At 51.9% G+C, this 16526-nt stretch overlaps 1 protein-coding gene across 6 annotated transcripts in view; it reads right to left on the bottom strand.

Annotated features, from left to right (window-relative positions):
• The window catches only part of LOC101169996 (microtubule-associated tumor suppressor 1 homolog), a 45359-nt gene that overhangs the window by 5125 nt on the left and 23708 nt on the right, over nucleotides 1-16526 (bottom strand). For all 6 annotated transcript variants that reach the window (XM_023953861.1, XM_023953873.1, XM_023953857.1 and 3 more), the window contains 4 exons: nucleotides 16121-16225; nucleotides 15901-16044; nucleotides 7716-7843; nucleotides 7215-7520 (listed from right to left, as the gene is read on the bottom strand). In XM_023953861.1, the coding sequence (XP_023809629.1) occupies nucleotides 7215-7520; nucleotides 7716-7843; nucleotides 15901-16044; nucleotides 16121-16225 (683 nt within the window). The remainder of the gene's footprint in view (nucleotides 1-7214; nucleotides 7521-7715; nucleotides 7844-15900; nucleotides 16045-16120; nucleotides 16226-16526) is intronic.

Raw genomic sequence — 16526 nt, 5'->3', positions numbered from 1 at the left:
ATCCGGATATAACCTCATCAACTCATTTATCACAAACAGAAAAGCATGTTTTGTTTAAATGTTAGTTTTCGTTAAATTCTTTTCTGAATTTGCTTTTTCCTGTTCAGGGTCACGATGATGCTGGAGCCTATCCCAGCCGCAGCGCTGCAGTGACGTCATCCTAAAGCTGCCTCAGAGTTCCTGAACTGAATTCTCTAAAATCCACGCTGAGACACAGAAACGGACTGAGATGTGGTCGGATGACCGCAGCCTCATTAAAACCGGATCCACATCGCACCAAAGTCAGGCGTGAAACGTTTTCTTCCAGACGTTCAGAACTGATCATCGACGTATAACGTTTTCAGAAGGGAACTGTCCCGAAAAGGATTCAAACCACAGCACGTCCATCTTTGTTTGCTTGTTTTGACCCCCCAGACCCACCTCAGCTACCCAGACCACAGCCAGAAGGACCACCACAGGGGGCCCCAACACCAGAGAGAAGGGGGTGCAGGAGCAGGAAGAATGCAAACTTCAGCCAAGGCAGAAGAACAGCCCTCCAGCTGCACCAGGGGGCCCAGGTCAGGTCCCCACCCCTGGAGAGCCCCGCAGCCCAAGACAAGACGCCCCCCACAACCTTTGGAGTCCTGTGCATCCCCCCCAACCCTAGACACGAACCGGTCCGAGGAAACCCCCTCCAGGCCACTCCCCACCATCACTAAACGTCTACCGGAAATAAAACGTCTGCAGACGTAAGAAGAAATGTTCTGCTCCCAAACATGAGTCAAGAAGGGGCGGAGCCTAAGAATAACTAAACCCACGCCTGCAAGAGGAGGCGGAGCCTAAGAATAACTAAACCCACGCCTGCAAGAGGAGGCGGAGCCTAAGAATAACTAAACCCACGCCTGCAAGAGGAGGCGGAGCCTAAAAATAACTAAACCCACGCCTGCAACAGGAGGCGGAGCCTGAGATTAACTAAATCCAAGCCTGCAAGAGGAGGCGGAGCCTGAGATTAACTAAACCAATGCCTGCAAGAGGAGGCGGAGCCTGAAATAACTAAACCAATGCCTGCAAGAGGAGGCGGAGCCTGAAAATAACTAAACCAATGCCTGCAAGAGGAGGCGGAGCCTGAAATAACTAAACCAATGCCTGCAAGAGGAGGCGGAGCCTGAGAATAACTAATTCCACGCCTGCAAGAGGAGGCAGGGGCTCAGATTTGAACCTCTTTCCTTCTGAAGTCTCAACGAGAATCTAACCTCTAACGTTCTCTGACGTGTGACGTTTTACTGACAGGGAAGGTAAACCCATCGGCTCCCTCTAGTGGTGACGCTGTTCACCAAACTAAAGATAGTTTTTCAGCTGAGAGAAGGTTTCAGACCCGTTTCTAGAATCGAGTGTCAACCGTCCACACTGGCGTGTTTACCGTAAACCTGCAGGTCCAATGGAGGCATCGTCACGTCCAAAACACAGGATGTTATGATGTTCCACACATGCGCTGACACCTGAATGCGTCACCAGAAGTGCAGCAGAGTCCGCAGGTTTGAATCTCCTGATTCTGCTGCTTCTCCTACGAAAAGGTTCCTTTCTGAACGGCGACTCGGACCCCATATTTGGGCGGCTGTGAGCGCGGCGTCCACCTGAACCCTCCTCTGGGCTCGTTTAGCCGCCGTCAATCATCAGCAGCTTCTCCTCTCACCTGGGAGACATTCTTAAATATTTTCCACTCAGATCCTCGCTGAACCTTCTTCCTCACATAACTCTGACTGAGGAAAACAGATCTGCCTAAAAAAGGATCAAATCCCGAAAAGGTCTGGAGGAGGTTCAGGAGGAGGTTCAGGAGGAGGTCTTAGAGCACTTCTTTTTCCTTCAACGTTTTTCCTTCAGAACTGTTATAGGAGAACAAAGATCAGCTGCTTTCTGTTGGAGCCTGGAGCTCCGGTGAACAGAACCTTTGAGACCTCACAGCTGCAATAACAGCCCTAAACTCTAGATGGCAGCGTCTGACCGTTTGTTTGCCTTTGACCCTTTGGCCCCTTTGGCCCCGGGAAAAACAGGGCTTCTGTCCGTTTGTAAAAACGTCTTAGAGGTTTAGGAGCTGCTAGCATGTTGTCGTCATGAAGCAGCTCCGCCCTCTAGCGCTAGCTTTGGTTACGGATAAAAAGATTTTTAAGCAGATCTCTGAGTGAGCGACGTTCTCCAAAAACGTTCACCGCAGGTTTACGAGCCAACCGAAATCACAGCTCGACTTCTGGCTTAAACCATGCCAAATGCAGAGAAGCATGCTAAGGTTAGCATGAAAACCTTAGCAGGCTAATAATAGCATGAAAGCCTTGGCATGCTAACAGCTCTGGACTGGAACAGCTCTCGTCTGGAACAGCTCTGGACTAGAACATATATGGACTAGAACAGTTCTGGTCTGGAACAGCTCTGGTCTGGAACAGCTCTGGACTGGAACAGCTGTGGACTGGAACAGCTCTGGACTAGAACAATTCTGGACTAGAACAGCTCTGGACTAGAACAATTCTGGACTAGAACAGCTGTGGACTAGAACAGCTCTGGACTGGAACAGCTCTGGTCTGGAACAGCTGTGGACTAAAACAGCTCTGGACTGGAACAGCTCTGGTCTGGAACAGCTCTGGACTAGAACAATTCTGGACTAGAACAGCTGTGGACTAGAACAGCTCTGGACTGGAACAGCTCTGGTCTGGAACAGCTCTGGACTAGAACATATATGGACTAGAACAGCTCTGGACTAGAACAGCTCTGGACTAGAACAGCTGTGGACTAGAACAGCTGTGGACTAGAACAGCTCTGGACTAGAACAGCTGTGGACTAGAACAGCTGTGGACTAGAACAGTTCTGGACTAGAACATATCTGGACTAGAACAGCTCTGGACAGGAACAGCTGTGGACTAAAACAGCTCTGGACTGGAACAGCTCTGGTCTGGAACAGCTCTGGTCTGGAACAGCTCTGGACTAAAACATATCTGGACTAGAACATATCTGGACTAGAACAGCTCTGGACTGGAACAGCTCTGGTCTGGAACAGCTCTGGACTAGAACAGCTGTGTACTAGAACAGCTTTGGACTAGAACAGCTGTGGACTAGAACAGCTCTGGACTGGAACAGCTTTGGTCTGGAACAGCTCTGGACTAGAACAGCTGTGTACTAGAACAGCTCTGGACTGGAACAGCTCTGGTCTGGAACAGCTCTGGTCTGGAACAGCTCTGGTCTGGAACAGCTCTGGACTAGAACAGCTGTGGACTAGAACAGTTCTGGACTAGAACAGCTCTGGACTAGAACAGTTCTGGACTAGAACAGCTCTGGACTAGAACAGCTCTGGTTTGGAACAGCTCTGGACTGGAACAGCTCTGGACTGGAAAAGCTCTGGTCTGGAACAGCTCTGGTCTGGAACAGCTCTGGACTAAAACATATCTGGACTAGAACATATCTGGACTAGAACAGCTCTGGACTGGAACAGCTCTGGTCTGGAACAGCTCTGGACTAGAACAGCTGTGTACTAGAACAGCTTTGGACTAGAACAGCTGTGGACTAGAACAGCTCTGGACTGGAACAGCTTTGGTCTGGAACAGCTCTGGTCTGGAACAGCTCTGGACTAGAACAGCTGTGTACTAGAACAGCTCTGGACTGGAACAGCTCTGGTCTGGAACAGCTCTGGTCTGGAACAGCTCTGGACTAGAACAGCTGTGGACTGGAACAGCTTTGGTCTGGAACAGCTCTGGTCTGGAACAGCTCTGGACTAGAACAGCTGTGTACTAGAACAGCTCTGGACTGGAACAGCTCTGGTCTGGAACAGCTCTGGTCTGGAACAGCTCTGGTCTGGAACAGCTCTGGACTAGAACAGCTGTGGACTAGAACAGCTGTGGACTAGAACAGTTCTGGACTAGAACAGCTCTGGACTAGAACAGTTCTGGACTAGAACAGCTCTGGACTAGAACAGCTCTGGTCTGGAACAGCTCTGGTCTGGAACAGCTCTGGTCTGGAACAGCTCTGGACTGGAACAGCTGTGGACTAGAACAGCTGTGGACTAGAACAGTTCTGGACTAGAACAGCTGTGGACTAGAACAGCTGTGGACTGGAACAGCTCTGGACTGGAACATATCTGGTCTGGAACAGCTCTGGTCTGGAACAGCTCTGGTCTGGAACAGCTCTGGACTAGAACAGCTGTGGACTAGAACAGTTCTGGACTAGAACAGCTCTGGACTAGAACAGCTCTGGTCTGGAACAGCTCTGGTCTGGAACAGCTCTGGACTGGAACAGCTTCGGACTAGAACAGCTCTGGACTGCCCCGTGAACCTCCGATGAACCGGCGTCTCTGTTTTTAACCCGGAGCGCCACAGCGGCGTTCCGCTGAGCTCAGCCAGCGTCTGACGGCTTCAGCTCGGCTGCAGGCGTTTTCCTGACAGACGGGTTGCAGCTGAAGAAGTTCCCAAATCTTCGCCCGCAGTCATCCAGCGTTCTCTCACGATGATGGCAGAGGAATGTTGGCTCGGTTTGTTTGCCTGTTGGAAGCGTTTTCCTCCAGGATGAACTGGTGCTCCTCTGCGGCGGTTCTGTTCTGGTTTTCAGGTTTCAACAGGGGAACCTCGAACCCCAAACTCGTCCATCCAGGCTGCTGTTCTTTCTTTTTCAGGAGTTCCTGTGTTCTTCAGCTGGTTTGGTCGTCCAGCTCTACAGCTGAGGCAGACACCAGCTTCCTGTTCTTCATTCGGCTCTTTTTCTGCGTTTAACCTTCAGTGATCGTTGATGTTTGCTGGAAACATTTAACGTTCTGACTTTCACTCCTGAACTCCTGACAAGGTTTACGGTTCTTTTCAGCATTTCCCAGAAACCGTCTGTATTTTTCTCTTCTCCAAATCGGCAGCGTCGTCTCTGGAGGAGAATCTGAAGGTTTTCTCAGCCTTTCTTCCCGCTGGTTTGGTTTTTCTGGTCGCCGCCGTTTGTTTCCCGCCTGACCTCCGAGCGCCACACGTGCACGCCGTCCCAGCAGCTGCAGCAGCTGCCCTCCAGACCAGAACATTGTGATCCAGCAGCTGCACATCTGCAGCCCCCCCCCCACACCCACACCTGTCGCACGCTCCTGAACCGCCACTCAAACGTCCTGCAGGAGTTTCTGCAGCGGCGGCGAGGAGCCGCGCTCCACCGTGACGGGAGCAGCCTTCTCTGCAAACAACCTCCACGCGAGCGGATCCATATGAGGGGGGCGTAAACAGACCTTTCTGCGCTTCCTCTTGCGGCGATGGGGGGCCGCCGTGCCGGGGGCGGCGGGGGCTTTGCTCTCCGCGGAGCCCATGACTCCAGACCAGCCGCTGCTCCTCGGCTCCTCACAAAGCGTCTGCTCTCGCTCTACCTGTTCAGGCCTCGCGGCCCTCCCCCCGCGGGGCCGTCCTCCCCCCTCCTAGAATGCCAGTCATTCCTGCACCTCCCTGCGCTCCTCTGATCTCCTCACACGGGTTTGTTGTTTGTCTGCAGACGTCAGTCACACAACTTCAAACGGAAGTTTTCATTTAATCTCCAACACCACTTCAGAGCCCCACCCCTTTTCCAAACTCCACCCTATCCTGCTCCCAACCCCCATTCAGCCCCCCCCCCAGATTAGATTAACAAAATCTTTATTAAAGACGACCGGAAACAAATGAACCCAAAAATGTCTGAAATTAGATACAAACTAAAAACCAAAAGATTTTTTCTAAACTGATCAAAATGTTTAGAAATATAAAAAACATCAAACACTTTCAATCTATTCTTTTAAGCTTTTCTGTCTTCTTTCATTTTGTTCCTTAAACTGATTTTCTTGCAAACGTCTCAAACCGGAGCAGAGATCAAAGGGCGGGAGGTCATGTGACCTTCAGCTGTTTGAGCGCCGATAACAGCCGCCTGGAGATAACATCTCAACTAAAGATCAGAGAGAAGCGGCGGCGGCGTCTGCCTCTCACACACGCCGCTGCGAGGCGGCAGGAAGCCTTTGTGTCGCTCAGCTGTGGCTGAGCGTCCCACCGCTGAGGGAACGGGGTTGAGCTTCAGCGCTGCAGCATCGTGATGTCAAACACCAGCTGATCGAAGCAAACACTGAGCGTCCGGGACTCCGCCCCCAACATCCTGCTGCAGCTGTGATCCGGGCGTTTCCACGAGTCACCTGGAGGAGCTCCGTCTGATTCTGTGGAAACCGCCGCCCATTTCCTGCTGGGTCACTGACAAATACCTGGCAGGTGAGTGACGGCTTAGTCACCAGCACGGGATCCCCCCCCCCATGCAGAAACGGCTGCTTTCCACTTTCACTTTAACCCCTTCAGGCCTGAAAGGTTTCAGATCCTGGATTCACCGCCGTTCACGCTCTTTGGACGCCGCTAACCGCTCACACGCGTGACGGAGATCTGAAGCCCATCAGCTGCTTTTCTGAAAGCAAGTATTTAATATTTTCATTTGACACTTTGTTTGACCGTGGTGGCATAAATATCACTGCATAGACCTGCAGCTCCTCCCACAAACACCCATCCTGAAGGCGCTGTGGGAGGAGCCATCAGCGAACCAAATCGCCGCCGGTTTCCCACCAAACTTCTGTTCTTTTTGCTCCATAAGCAGGTTTGGGTCAAACGGACGGAACCACCAGAATTCTCTGTTCACTAAACGCCGTCTGTGTCTGCTTTAGAACATTTTAAAACTGTAGAATATGTTTTCATTTATTTGAAATACAGCCTCATTTATTCTTATTCATATGTGAAAAGATATTTTTATTCTGTGAAGCATTCTAGTCTGAAACATTTGTTATAAAGATATTAAAAAGTTGGTTTGTTGACGTGAACGTTTCATTGTTTACAACAAACAAAAGCAATAAATAGAAGAGAACAGATTCTGAAAACGTCTAAAGCGGCTGTGCAGAGTCTCTGCAGGGACGGCTTTTTCTCCCCGCCAGCGTTTCCTGCAGATTCCTGCAAACTATTCGTGTCAGCAGAGTTTGTTTGTTTGGAAAAGATCTTCAGCTTCTTCGCATTTTTGTCAGTCTGGATAAAACCAGCTTTTCTCTGACTCACTGCTGCCCCCTGTAGACGGGATGGAGCATCAGCATCCGTCGTTTTTTGTTTGTTGTTTTTAAAACACTAAAAATGTCTCAAACAAAGATTTATCTGTGATTCTCAGGGAAGCTTTGAACAGGATGTTGTGCCATCAAAGAAGGGAGGGAGTGGGAGGAGCAAAGAGCAGAAGGAGGTGAGGGTTACCGCGGAGAACAGGTGCTGGATGACAGTGGCCAGAGCCTCCACCCGGCGGTTCCCCTGCAGCAGCAGCCTCCTCAGCTGGACCACCGCCTGGTTCTTCCCCTCCGTCTCTTTGTTCTGGTTCTGCTTATCTGCAGCGCCGCCCACAGCCGGCCTGGATGCATTCTGAAGGCGGGATGCGGTTTTTGTGTTCGACCGGGGCCCGGTTCGTGTTCTGAACCCAGAAACTGCAGGTCCAGTGGGGCTGGGGGGGTCAGCAGCGGGCAGAATCGCAGACCCTGAAGAGTTTCCGTTTGTGACGTCCGACACCTGAGATGAAGAAAGGAGAGACAGATCTTCAGGAACATTTTGAGTCTGGGTTTGGGCCCAGTTGTTCAGAGCGGTTCTGCTGAGTCCGGCCGTCACCGATGGAATCAGAAACAAAAACTGCAGATCAATAGAACTTCTGAGATGCTTTAAATGTAAATCCAAGTCAGATTCTGCTGAACGAAGAAGTAGACGTACCAGTTCCAGGGGCTGGTTCTGCTGGTTCTGCCGGTTCTGCTGGTTCTGCTGGTTCCCTTCTGCAGACGGGCAGATCTGGGAGCTGCCGTTGGGGGGTCGGGCCGCCTCCCGCGCTTGGTTTCTGTCCACTGCAAGAGAGCGGCGACGTCTTAAAACGGGAGCAACATTCGGCATGGTGACCACGCACGTGAACGTGCGCTCCAGAGGCACCGTGCACTCCAAAGCTAACGTGCACTCTGGAGCAGAGCAGCAGCATGACCCCCCCAAACTCTCGCTCAGACTCACACAGACCTCCACACAGCAGCTAGAAAACGCCCCGGCAAACACAGATGCATCATGGGAATGTTCTGACTGCAGAGCGTCAATCTATGATCCATTAAGGATCCATTACCGAGGAAAAGCCATTAGAGGTTTCTGAGAGTCAAGACTGACGGGAAGAGCAGCTGCTGCAGGAGTGATCTAAACTGGTTCTGAATCCAGTCTGAGGCCAGATCCAAACTGAGTCTGAACCTGATCCAAACCGGATCTGAACCGGGTTTGAACCAAACATAAACCATAATCCGAACCGGGCCTGAAATGGGTCTGAACTGGGTCTAAACCAGGTCTGAACCATATCTGATCAGATCTGAACTGGATCTGAACCAGGTGTGAACATGATCTGATCGGATCTGAACCGGGTTTGACCCAAACTTAAACCAGGTCTGAACCAGATCTGAACCGTGTTTAAACCAAACGAGATCCGAACCGGGCCTGAGATTGGTCTGAACTGGGTCTAAACCAGGTCTGAACCAGATCTGATTGGATCTGAACCGGGTTTGACCCAAACTTAAACCAGGTCTGAACCAGATCTGAACCGTGTTTAAACCAAATGAGATCCGAACCGGGCCTGAGATGGGTCTGAACTGGGTCTAAACCAGGTCTGAACCAGATCTGATTGGATCTGAACCGGGTTTGACCCAAACGTAAACCAGGTCTGAACCAGATCTGAACCGGGTTTGAACCAAACATAAACCATAATCCGAACCGGGCCTGAAATGGGTCTGAACTGGGTCTAAACCAGGTCTGAACCATATCTGATCAGATCTGAACTGGATCTGAACCAGGTGTGAACATGATCTGATCGGATCTGAACCGGGTTTGACCCAAACTTAAACCAGGTCTGAACCAGATCTGAACCGTGTTTAAACCAAACGAGATCCGAACCGGGCCTGAGATTGGTCTGAACTGGGTCTAAACCAGGTCTGAACCAGATCTGATTGGATCTGAACCGGGTTTGACCCAAACGTAAACCAGGTCTGAACCAGATCTGAACCGTGTTTGTACCAAACATAAACCAGATCCGAACCGGGCCTGAGATGGGTCTGAACTGGGTCCAAACCAGGTCTGAACTGGATATGAACCAGGTATAAATCAGCTATGGACTGATGCGCCTCTGGGACAGGTCTGAACCAGGTCATAGTTCTCTTCTCGTCACATCAGACTTCCAGTCATGACTTTAACGTCCGGTTTTGATTCCATGAATACATTTTTTTTTAGGACTGAACTCTGATGTGAGGTTGGGACGGTTGTAGAGACTTTTGAGAAGTGTTCCAGTTTATAAACGCTTTAAAGCTGGAAAAACAACCGTTTCAGTAACCCTTGTGCTATCCTAGGTACTTTAACGTTGGGTCATCTAGACCAGTGTTTTTCAACTAGTGTGCCGTGGCACACTTTAGGTCACTAAATTGCCCTCATTAACTGCTCTAACAACATTTTCCATCTCCAGGATATCAGCTCTTTGTTCATCCAAACAGGCCCTGAGTAGTTAGGAATATAAAAAATCTTAAAATTACTTTTTCTTTGTGTTTATTTGATTCTATTAAAGACATTTTGATAAGAATGACGGTACCGCGATTTACCTGCAGCTATAGCAGTTTGCGGAAAAGTCCCGCCCCTTTAACTGTCTCCGCCAATCATTCTTGGAGGGCTTAATCACATGTCATCAGTCTGACCAATCAGAAGTGCTTAAAGTCTTCACTTCCTTGTTCTGATTCTGCTCATAAAGTCTCTCAGTTCCACCAAAAATACCAGCTAAAGCTCGTCGTTAGCCGTGTAGCTTTCCATAGAATCCGGTGTCAGACCGTGGAACAAGTGAACAAAACAATGAAGCTCAGAGACGCGAGTCTTTCACCCTGCAGATTCATGTGTGATGGTGCAGCGTATGTGTCGAGCATGGTCGGCGAGGGCGTGGCCGTATGTACCTGCAGGCTGCCAGGTGGACATGCAGAGCTGCTGAGCCCAGACTGAGGGAGAAACCAGACCGTTAGCATGCAGCTCACATGACGCGGTGACATGACGCTGTCACATGATACGGTCACATGATGCGGTCACATGACGTGGTCACATGACGCGCTGACATGACGCAATCACATGATGCGGTCACATGACGCGGTCACATGATTCGGTCACATGATACGGTCACATGGTGCGGTGACATGACGTGGTCACATGACGTGGGGACATGACGTGGTCACATGATACGGTCACATGACGCGGCCACATGATACGGTCACATGACGCGGTGAAATGACTCGGTCACATGGTGCGGCCAGATGACCAATCACATGATACGGTCACATCATGCGGCCAAATGACGCGGTCACATGATGCGGCCAGATGATGCGGTCACATGACGCAATCACATGATACGGTCACATGACGCGGTCACATGATTCGGTCACATGATACGGTCACATGACGCGGGGACATGACGTGGTCACATGATACAGTCACATGACGCGGCCACATGATACGGTCACATGACGCGGTGACATGACGCGGTCACATGGCGCGGCCACATGATGCGGTCACATGATGCGGTCACATGACGTGGTCACATGATACGGTAACATGATGCGGCCACATGATACGGTCACATGAGGCGGTGACATGACTCGGTCACATGATGCGGCCAGATGACCAATCACATGATACGGTTACATCATGCGGCCAGATGATGCGGTCACATGACGCAATCACATGACGCGGTCACATGATTCGGTCACATGATATGGTCACATGGTGCGGTGACATGACGTGGTCACATGACGCGGGGACATGACGTGGTCACATGACACGGGGATATGACGTGGTCACATGATACAGTCACATGACGCGGCCACATGATACGGTCCCATGACGCGGTCACATGGCGCGGCCACATGATGCTGTCACATGATACGGTCACATGATACGGTCACATGACGTGGTCACATGACGTGGTGACATGATACAGTCACATGATACGGTCACATGATGCGGTCGCATGATACGGTCACATGACGTGGTCACATGACGCTGTCACATGATGCGGTCACATGATGCGGTGACATGACGCGGTGACATGACGCTGTCACATGATGCGGTCACATGATGCGGTGACATGACGCGGTGACATGACGCTGTCACATGATGCGGTCACATGATGCGGTCACATGACGTGGTCACATGACGTGGTGACATGACGCTGTCACATGATGCGGTCGCATGATACGGTGACATGACGCGGTGACATGACGCGGTGACATGACGCGGTGACATGACGCGGCCACATGATGCGGTCACATGACGCGGTGACATGACGCTGTCACATGATGCGGTCGCATGATACGGTGACATGACGCGGTGACATGACGCGGTGACATGACGCTGTCACATGATGCGGTCGCATGATACGGTGACATGACGCGGTGACATGACGCGGTGACATGACGCGGTGACATGACGCGGCCACATGATACGGCCACATGATGCGGTCACATGATGCGCTCACATGGAGGACAACTCCAGCTGGACAACACAATCTGTTTCCATCAATGCAATGGATGGTTCCAGAAGACGTCCAGCAGGACGGTCCTCATAAGATGAGCTGATGTCTGGAGATGAAGGTCAGCGGTGGGTGGGGGGTGGGGGAGGATGTTGAGTTCAGGTTCTCTCTCTGAAAGACTCTAAAACTGGGACCAATGCATCTGTTTGAAGCTCAGCAACACTTCAGAGCAGCCGTGGATTAACAGGCATATCATCTCCGCAGGAAGCCCCTCCTCCGTGGGGGCTGCTCACCTGCCCCCCCTCCTCCGTGGGGGCTCCTCACCTCCCCTTCCTGAGTTCTCTTTCTTTCTGTAAGGCAGAAAGGCTGCTAACGGAAACAAAGTGGCAGTAAGTTTGTTTCTGGACCAGCAGGAATCTCCTGAGATCCTTCAGCAGACTCCCAGTGAGGCTGCAGAATCTGGAAGGAACCAACGGATTGACGGTTGACCCATCAGCACCAAACCCTAATGAGATCATGACTGGTTGACGGTCCGTCTTTAATGAGCTGCCTCGTTAACACACATGGGGGGGGGGTTGGCACGCTTCCACGTGGCGCTGCACAGTTAAAGCTGGGATTACTGCAGGATTACAGAGTCCAAGTGTTTGCAGCACAAACAAGGACACCTGGTAGAGGACCTCTGCAGGATCATCCCGGACAAGCCCCCACACCGCCGAAGAGCTCCATGACGTCCTTCTGGACATCCTTCTCAGCTCCGTTCTTGTTCATCTGAAACCTGGCGTGTTTTCCTGCAGCTGCTCACTCATCGCTGCATTCACGGTCCCACACAGGCCTGTTACCATAGAAACAGGCATGCAGGTCTTTAGGAGCACAGTCCCAGATCATCTGGTTTCTCAGCAACTACACTTTCACTTTCTGCATGAGCAGAGCGCTTCATACACAACAGACCTTCAAGACAGAGAAACCCACTGCATTGTGGGTAGAAGGATCCAAAATAACAACAGGAAGCAGCGCTGACAGGCCAGGGATCTCACCAACAACCTTCCAGCGAGGCCAGTCTCCATGGAGGTGTTTTTATGCTGAAGAACTGCTATTCGATTCCCATAGAAACAGGTATTGACACAAACTCCGCCCACAGCAATATGGTCACATTCCAAAAGAGTGGAGTTGATGCGGGTCACATGACCTTCAGCGCAGACAGGTGAAACGCTGGAGCAGGTGAGCCTGTTGACTCAGCGTTTAGAGCAAAGAGGAGCAGGAAAACTCAACAGAGGAGTTCACGTCTGTCTGGTACCTGCAGCTGTCAGCCCTGTGGGAGGGGCTGAGTTACCGGCTGCAGCATGACGGTTATTAAGAGGGAAGACAAGGTTTTTGGGTTCTGTCTTCAAGAGGACGCCGCCACACGTATTGATGTCCTTTTACTCTTCGTTGAGTTTGTTGGGAATAGTAGAGTTCAGTTTATTCACCTCTCTGTCCATCCATCCACTGTTGCTGGAGCCTATCAGCTACTGTCGGGGCAAGGCGGAGTTCCACCTGGACAGGTTTTTGTGCTCCATTAACAAAAGTTAGGATGGTTGCCATGGTGATGTGATCACGTTTTAAAAGTAATTCCTAAGTTTTTTTAATTCTGGTGATTCTGTGAGAACGTTCTGATCGTATGAAGCCAGTAATGTTAGGATGTTCTGGATAAACGCTTCAGGAATGAGGGAAAAGGATTCGTCTGCCTCCGGTTCCTGATCTGTGAGCAGCACAGCACAGAACATCTTCACGTACGTCACAGCAGCCGAAGCAGCCACCCTGCCATCTGCTTTACATCTGGAGCAGCTGCAGATTAAAGCTGGCCTGATTGGCCCTGACTGCGGCGTGCACGTGTGGCGAGTAAAGCCTGCCCTGACACGGATTGGAGGGCGACCGCACCAGAAGTGGGTCTGTGGCGCTCAGACCCAGAAAACTGGCGAATACGTGCAGCTGGGCTCAGATGGACAAAACGCCACGGCGGTCCGGCGCTGGCGCCCAAACGCCACGAGGAACATCCTGAACATGAAACGGCGGGCAGACGCTAATCCACATTCTGCTGTCAGAGGGTCTGAGACAGAAATCTGTGAGTTTAATCCCAGCAGAGCTTTTCCATCTGTAGATGTTCTGACATGACAGGAACACGGAGAGTTTATCTGCCAAGAAAAGCAAAGGCCGGAAGGTCAAAGGTCACTGAAGCCGCTTGGCTTGTCCAGCAGAGACGAGGTCCGTCCTCACAGACCTCTAAACTGCAACCAACTCTGTGAAGCCGAGTTTGGAACCAGAGGAAGACGAGTTTGACCTTCATCTCCAGTGTGCCGCTCTTTGGACCACCAGAACTTTTTAACCGTTCTGACGCCTTACAACACTTAGAGACAAATCAGCTGATTCGGATGTTTCAAGTGACAGTAGTTGGAGGTCGAGTTACTCTGTGCCGCGGGCGCCGTCTGCGGCATGAAAGGGTTCAAGCTGACAGGAAGTAAAGCCGCCGCACTTCCACGTGTGACCACAAGGGTTTGTTGAGGACCCAAAATCTGTTAAAGGAAATGTTGACTTTAGCTCCGCCCCTTTGACCTTTTACTTGCACAGAGGGGGGGCACCATAGGATCCGGCCGGACCCTGGAGGACCAGCCGGATCTTCATCATAGTGAAGATGAGGACCAAACCCCGCCCCCTTTTAAGGAGTCTGCAGCTGCTTCCAGGGTCACGTGGGCAGGGGTCCTCCAAGCGGAGGGAGGGGCTTGCACATGGGGCCCCACCCCTCCGTGACGGCTAAGGGACAGCGGGGGGGGGGGGGGGGGGGGGGGTCTTTTATCATCAGCTACGGTGCCTCAGAGGATCTGTTTCATCAGGTACAGCTTCTCTGGGTGCCCGTGCCCCCCCCCCCCCCCCCCCCTGCAGGTGAGCCCCCTGAAAGCCCCCCTCCCCAACCACACAAACACACCTGCATCCATCAGCTTCAGGCCTGCAGAGGAAGATCTCTATGAGCAGCTCTGAGGAGGAGGAGGAGGTGATGAAGAGGATGACATGTCTGTGAGGATGAAGATGGGATGGGGGGGGCATAGGGGGGGTGATGGACAGATCCAGACCTGCGTGGAAAACCACCGTGTTCTTCCGGCATCCCGGCAGCAGCTGAAGGTTCCGGAAAAGCCCTTTAGCCGTCAGCTTCACGTGGAAGTTGGACAGCGACAGTCGTGGAGACCACAGCATCTCTGACGCCGTCTGGGGGGGTCAGACCGGGGGGGTCAGGTGAAACACAACCGGCTTCAGGCTGAAGGGCAGATCTGACCTAGTTTCCAGAGTTGCTGGTTCCGCTGGTCGGCGGAGGACAGAGACTGAAAGTCTGTTTGGCTCCTCAGACGGAGACCGTCGGCGCTCTGAAGGACGTGATGGCGAGAGGCGATCTTCACGGTGTCCATGGAAACGAGGACGAAGGAAATCCCCGTCTGTCAGTCCGGCATCCGCCCGTCACCAAGCTGCTGCAGCGCGAGCGGAGCGTGGAGAAAATGGCGCCAAAAACAGGCGTGCTTCAGGTTTCGCAGGGAGATCCAACAGCGAATGACGAGAGGGGGAGGGCAGCTGGAGGGGGGAGTGTGTGTGTGAGGTGGGGGGGTGAGAGCGTCTGCGCAGCATTGTGTCCCACTGACCAACACAAAGATGAGCCGCCGCACACAAGGGGAGGGATGCTGCAGGGGGAGGGGCCAGAATAATCCTCTGCTGTTCCCTCCCCCTCTGCCCCCTCCCCTTCGAAATGAGAGGAAGACTAATCTTCCCGCTGATGAAGCTGTGGCGATGCTCCCATGAGCGAGTTGCTCCTGGAATGAAGAGATTCCCAAATACTGTTTCCTCACAGCAGAGCCGAGCCTGACATGGTTATGTAGTCATTATTCATTGCAGGTGGGGGCCATGTGTTTTCTCTTTTAATGCTAAAGCGCTTCGAGCTGCACAAATGCATGAGAAACGCTATTTCATATATAAAGTTTGATTGATTGATTAATGCCTTCAATGCCTTGCCCATGGACACAACAGGATCTGCAACCTTCTGATCAGACACCAGATCAGACCAGACGCTGCCTCACAGAACCAGAACCAGAACCTCTCTGACTCTGCAGGAGCACCAGCAGCAGGACCAGGAGGTCAGCCTCTCTACCTGCTGATGGACGCTACAGCAGCCCATCAGCAGTCAAGCAGAACATGCAGAGAACACGCAGCCCTGAAGGCCTCACGGGAGGCTATGAGGGCGCTCTCAGAACCAAGACATTTGACTCCGCCCCCTCACACGCTGAGTAAATGCAAAGAAAGAACAGAGAGAAGAGGACGGCCGCCGCTCCTCCCTACAGACAGGAAACAGTCAAACCTACGAACCTGCGGCGCCGAGCCGACTGAACCGAGCCGAACCGCTCCGCTGGAACGGGGCGCTCCGCTTGGTCTGCAACGGACCGCCAGCAGGGGGCGCCCTGGCTGCAGTCTGGCTGATGGCTGCTTTAGCGGTGGTTGGAGGTTTGAGTCCTGTGGGCAGCAGAGCGTCAGTGAGACCTGTTTCCTTCTGCAGGACGCCGTCTGAAGAGCTGAGATGGTTCCTCACCTGCTGCAGACGCTCTGCTCCTGGAGACGGGAGGCCTCTGAGGGGCGCTGGAACCAGGGGGGGAGAGCGTCCTCCTGAGGGGTTGCTGGTTCACAGCTGGAGATCCTGCAGAAAACAAACCCAGCATGAAGCACTGTGGCCCCCACGGAGGCTGATGTTGTTTCCTGGTTTTGTTCGTATTTGTCGATAAAGTTGTAAACAAAAAAAGTTAGAACAAACACTGAGTCATAGACACGCCTCTGGCTAAGCCTTTATTTTGAAAATATCAAAGCAGATGCTGTCAAAATAATGGAGCCTTGAAGGTTTTTTATCCATAGAATAATTTTCAAAAGGATTTGTTTGGCTTCACGTTTAAAGGGTCAAAAACGTCCGTCTGAATCGATTCAACGTCATGAGAAGCAAAAGA

This window comes from Oryzias latipes, chromosome 1 (assembly GCF_002234675.1).
Source record: "Oryzias latipes chromosome 1, ASM223467v1".
Taxonomy (NCBI): Eukaryota; Metazoa; Chordata; class Actinopteri; order Beloniformes; family Adrianichthyidae; genus Oryzias; species Oryzias latipes.
This window is presented reverse-complemented; position numbering and strand designations above follow the sequence as displayed.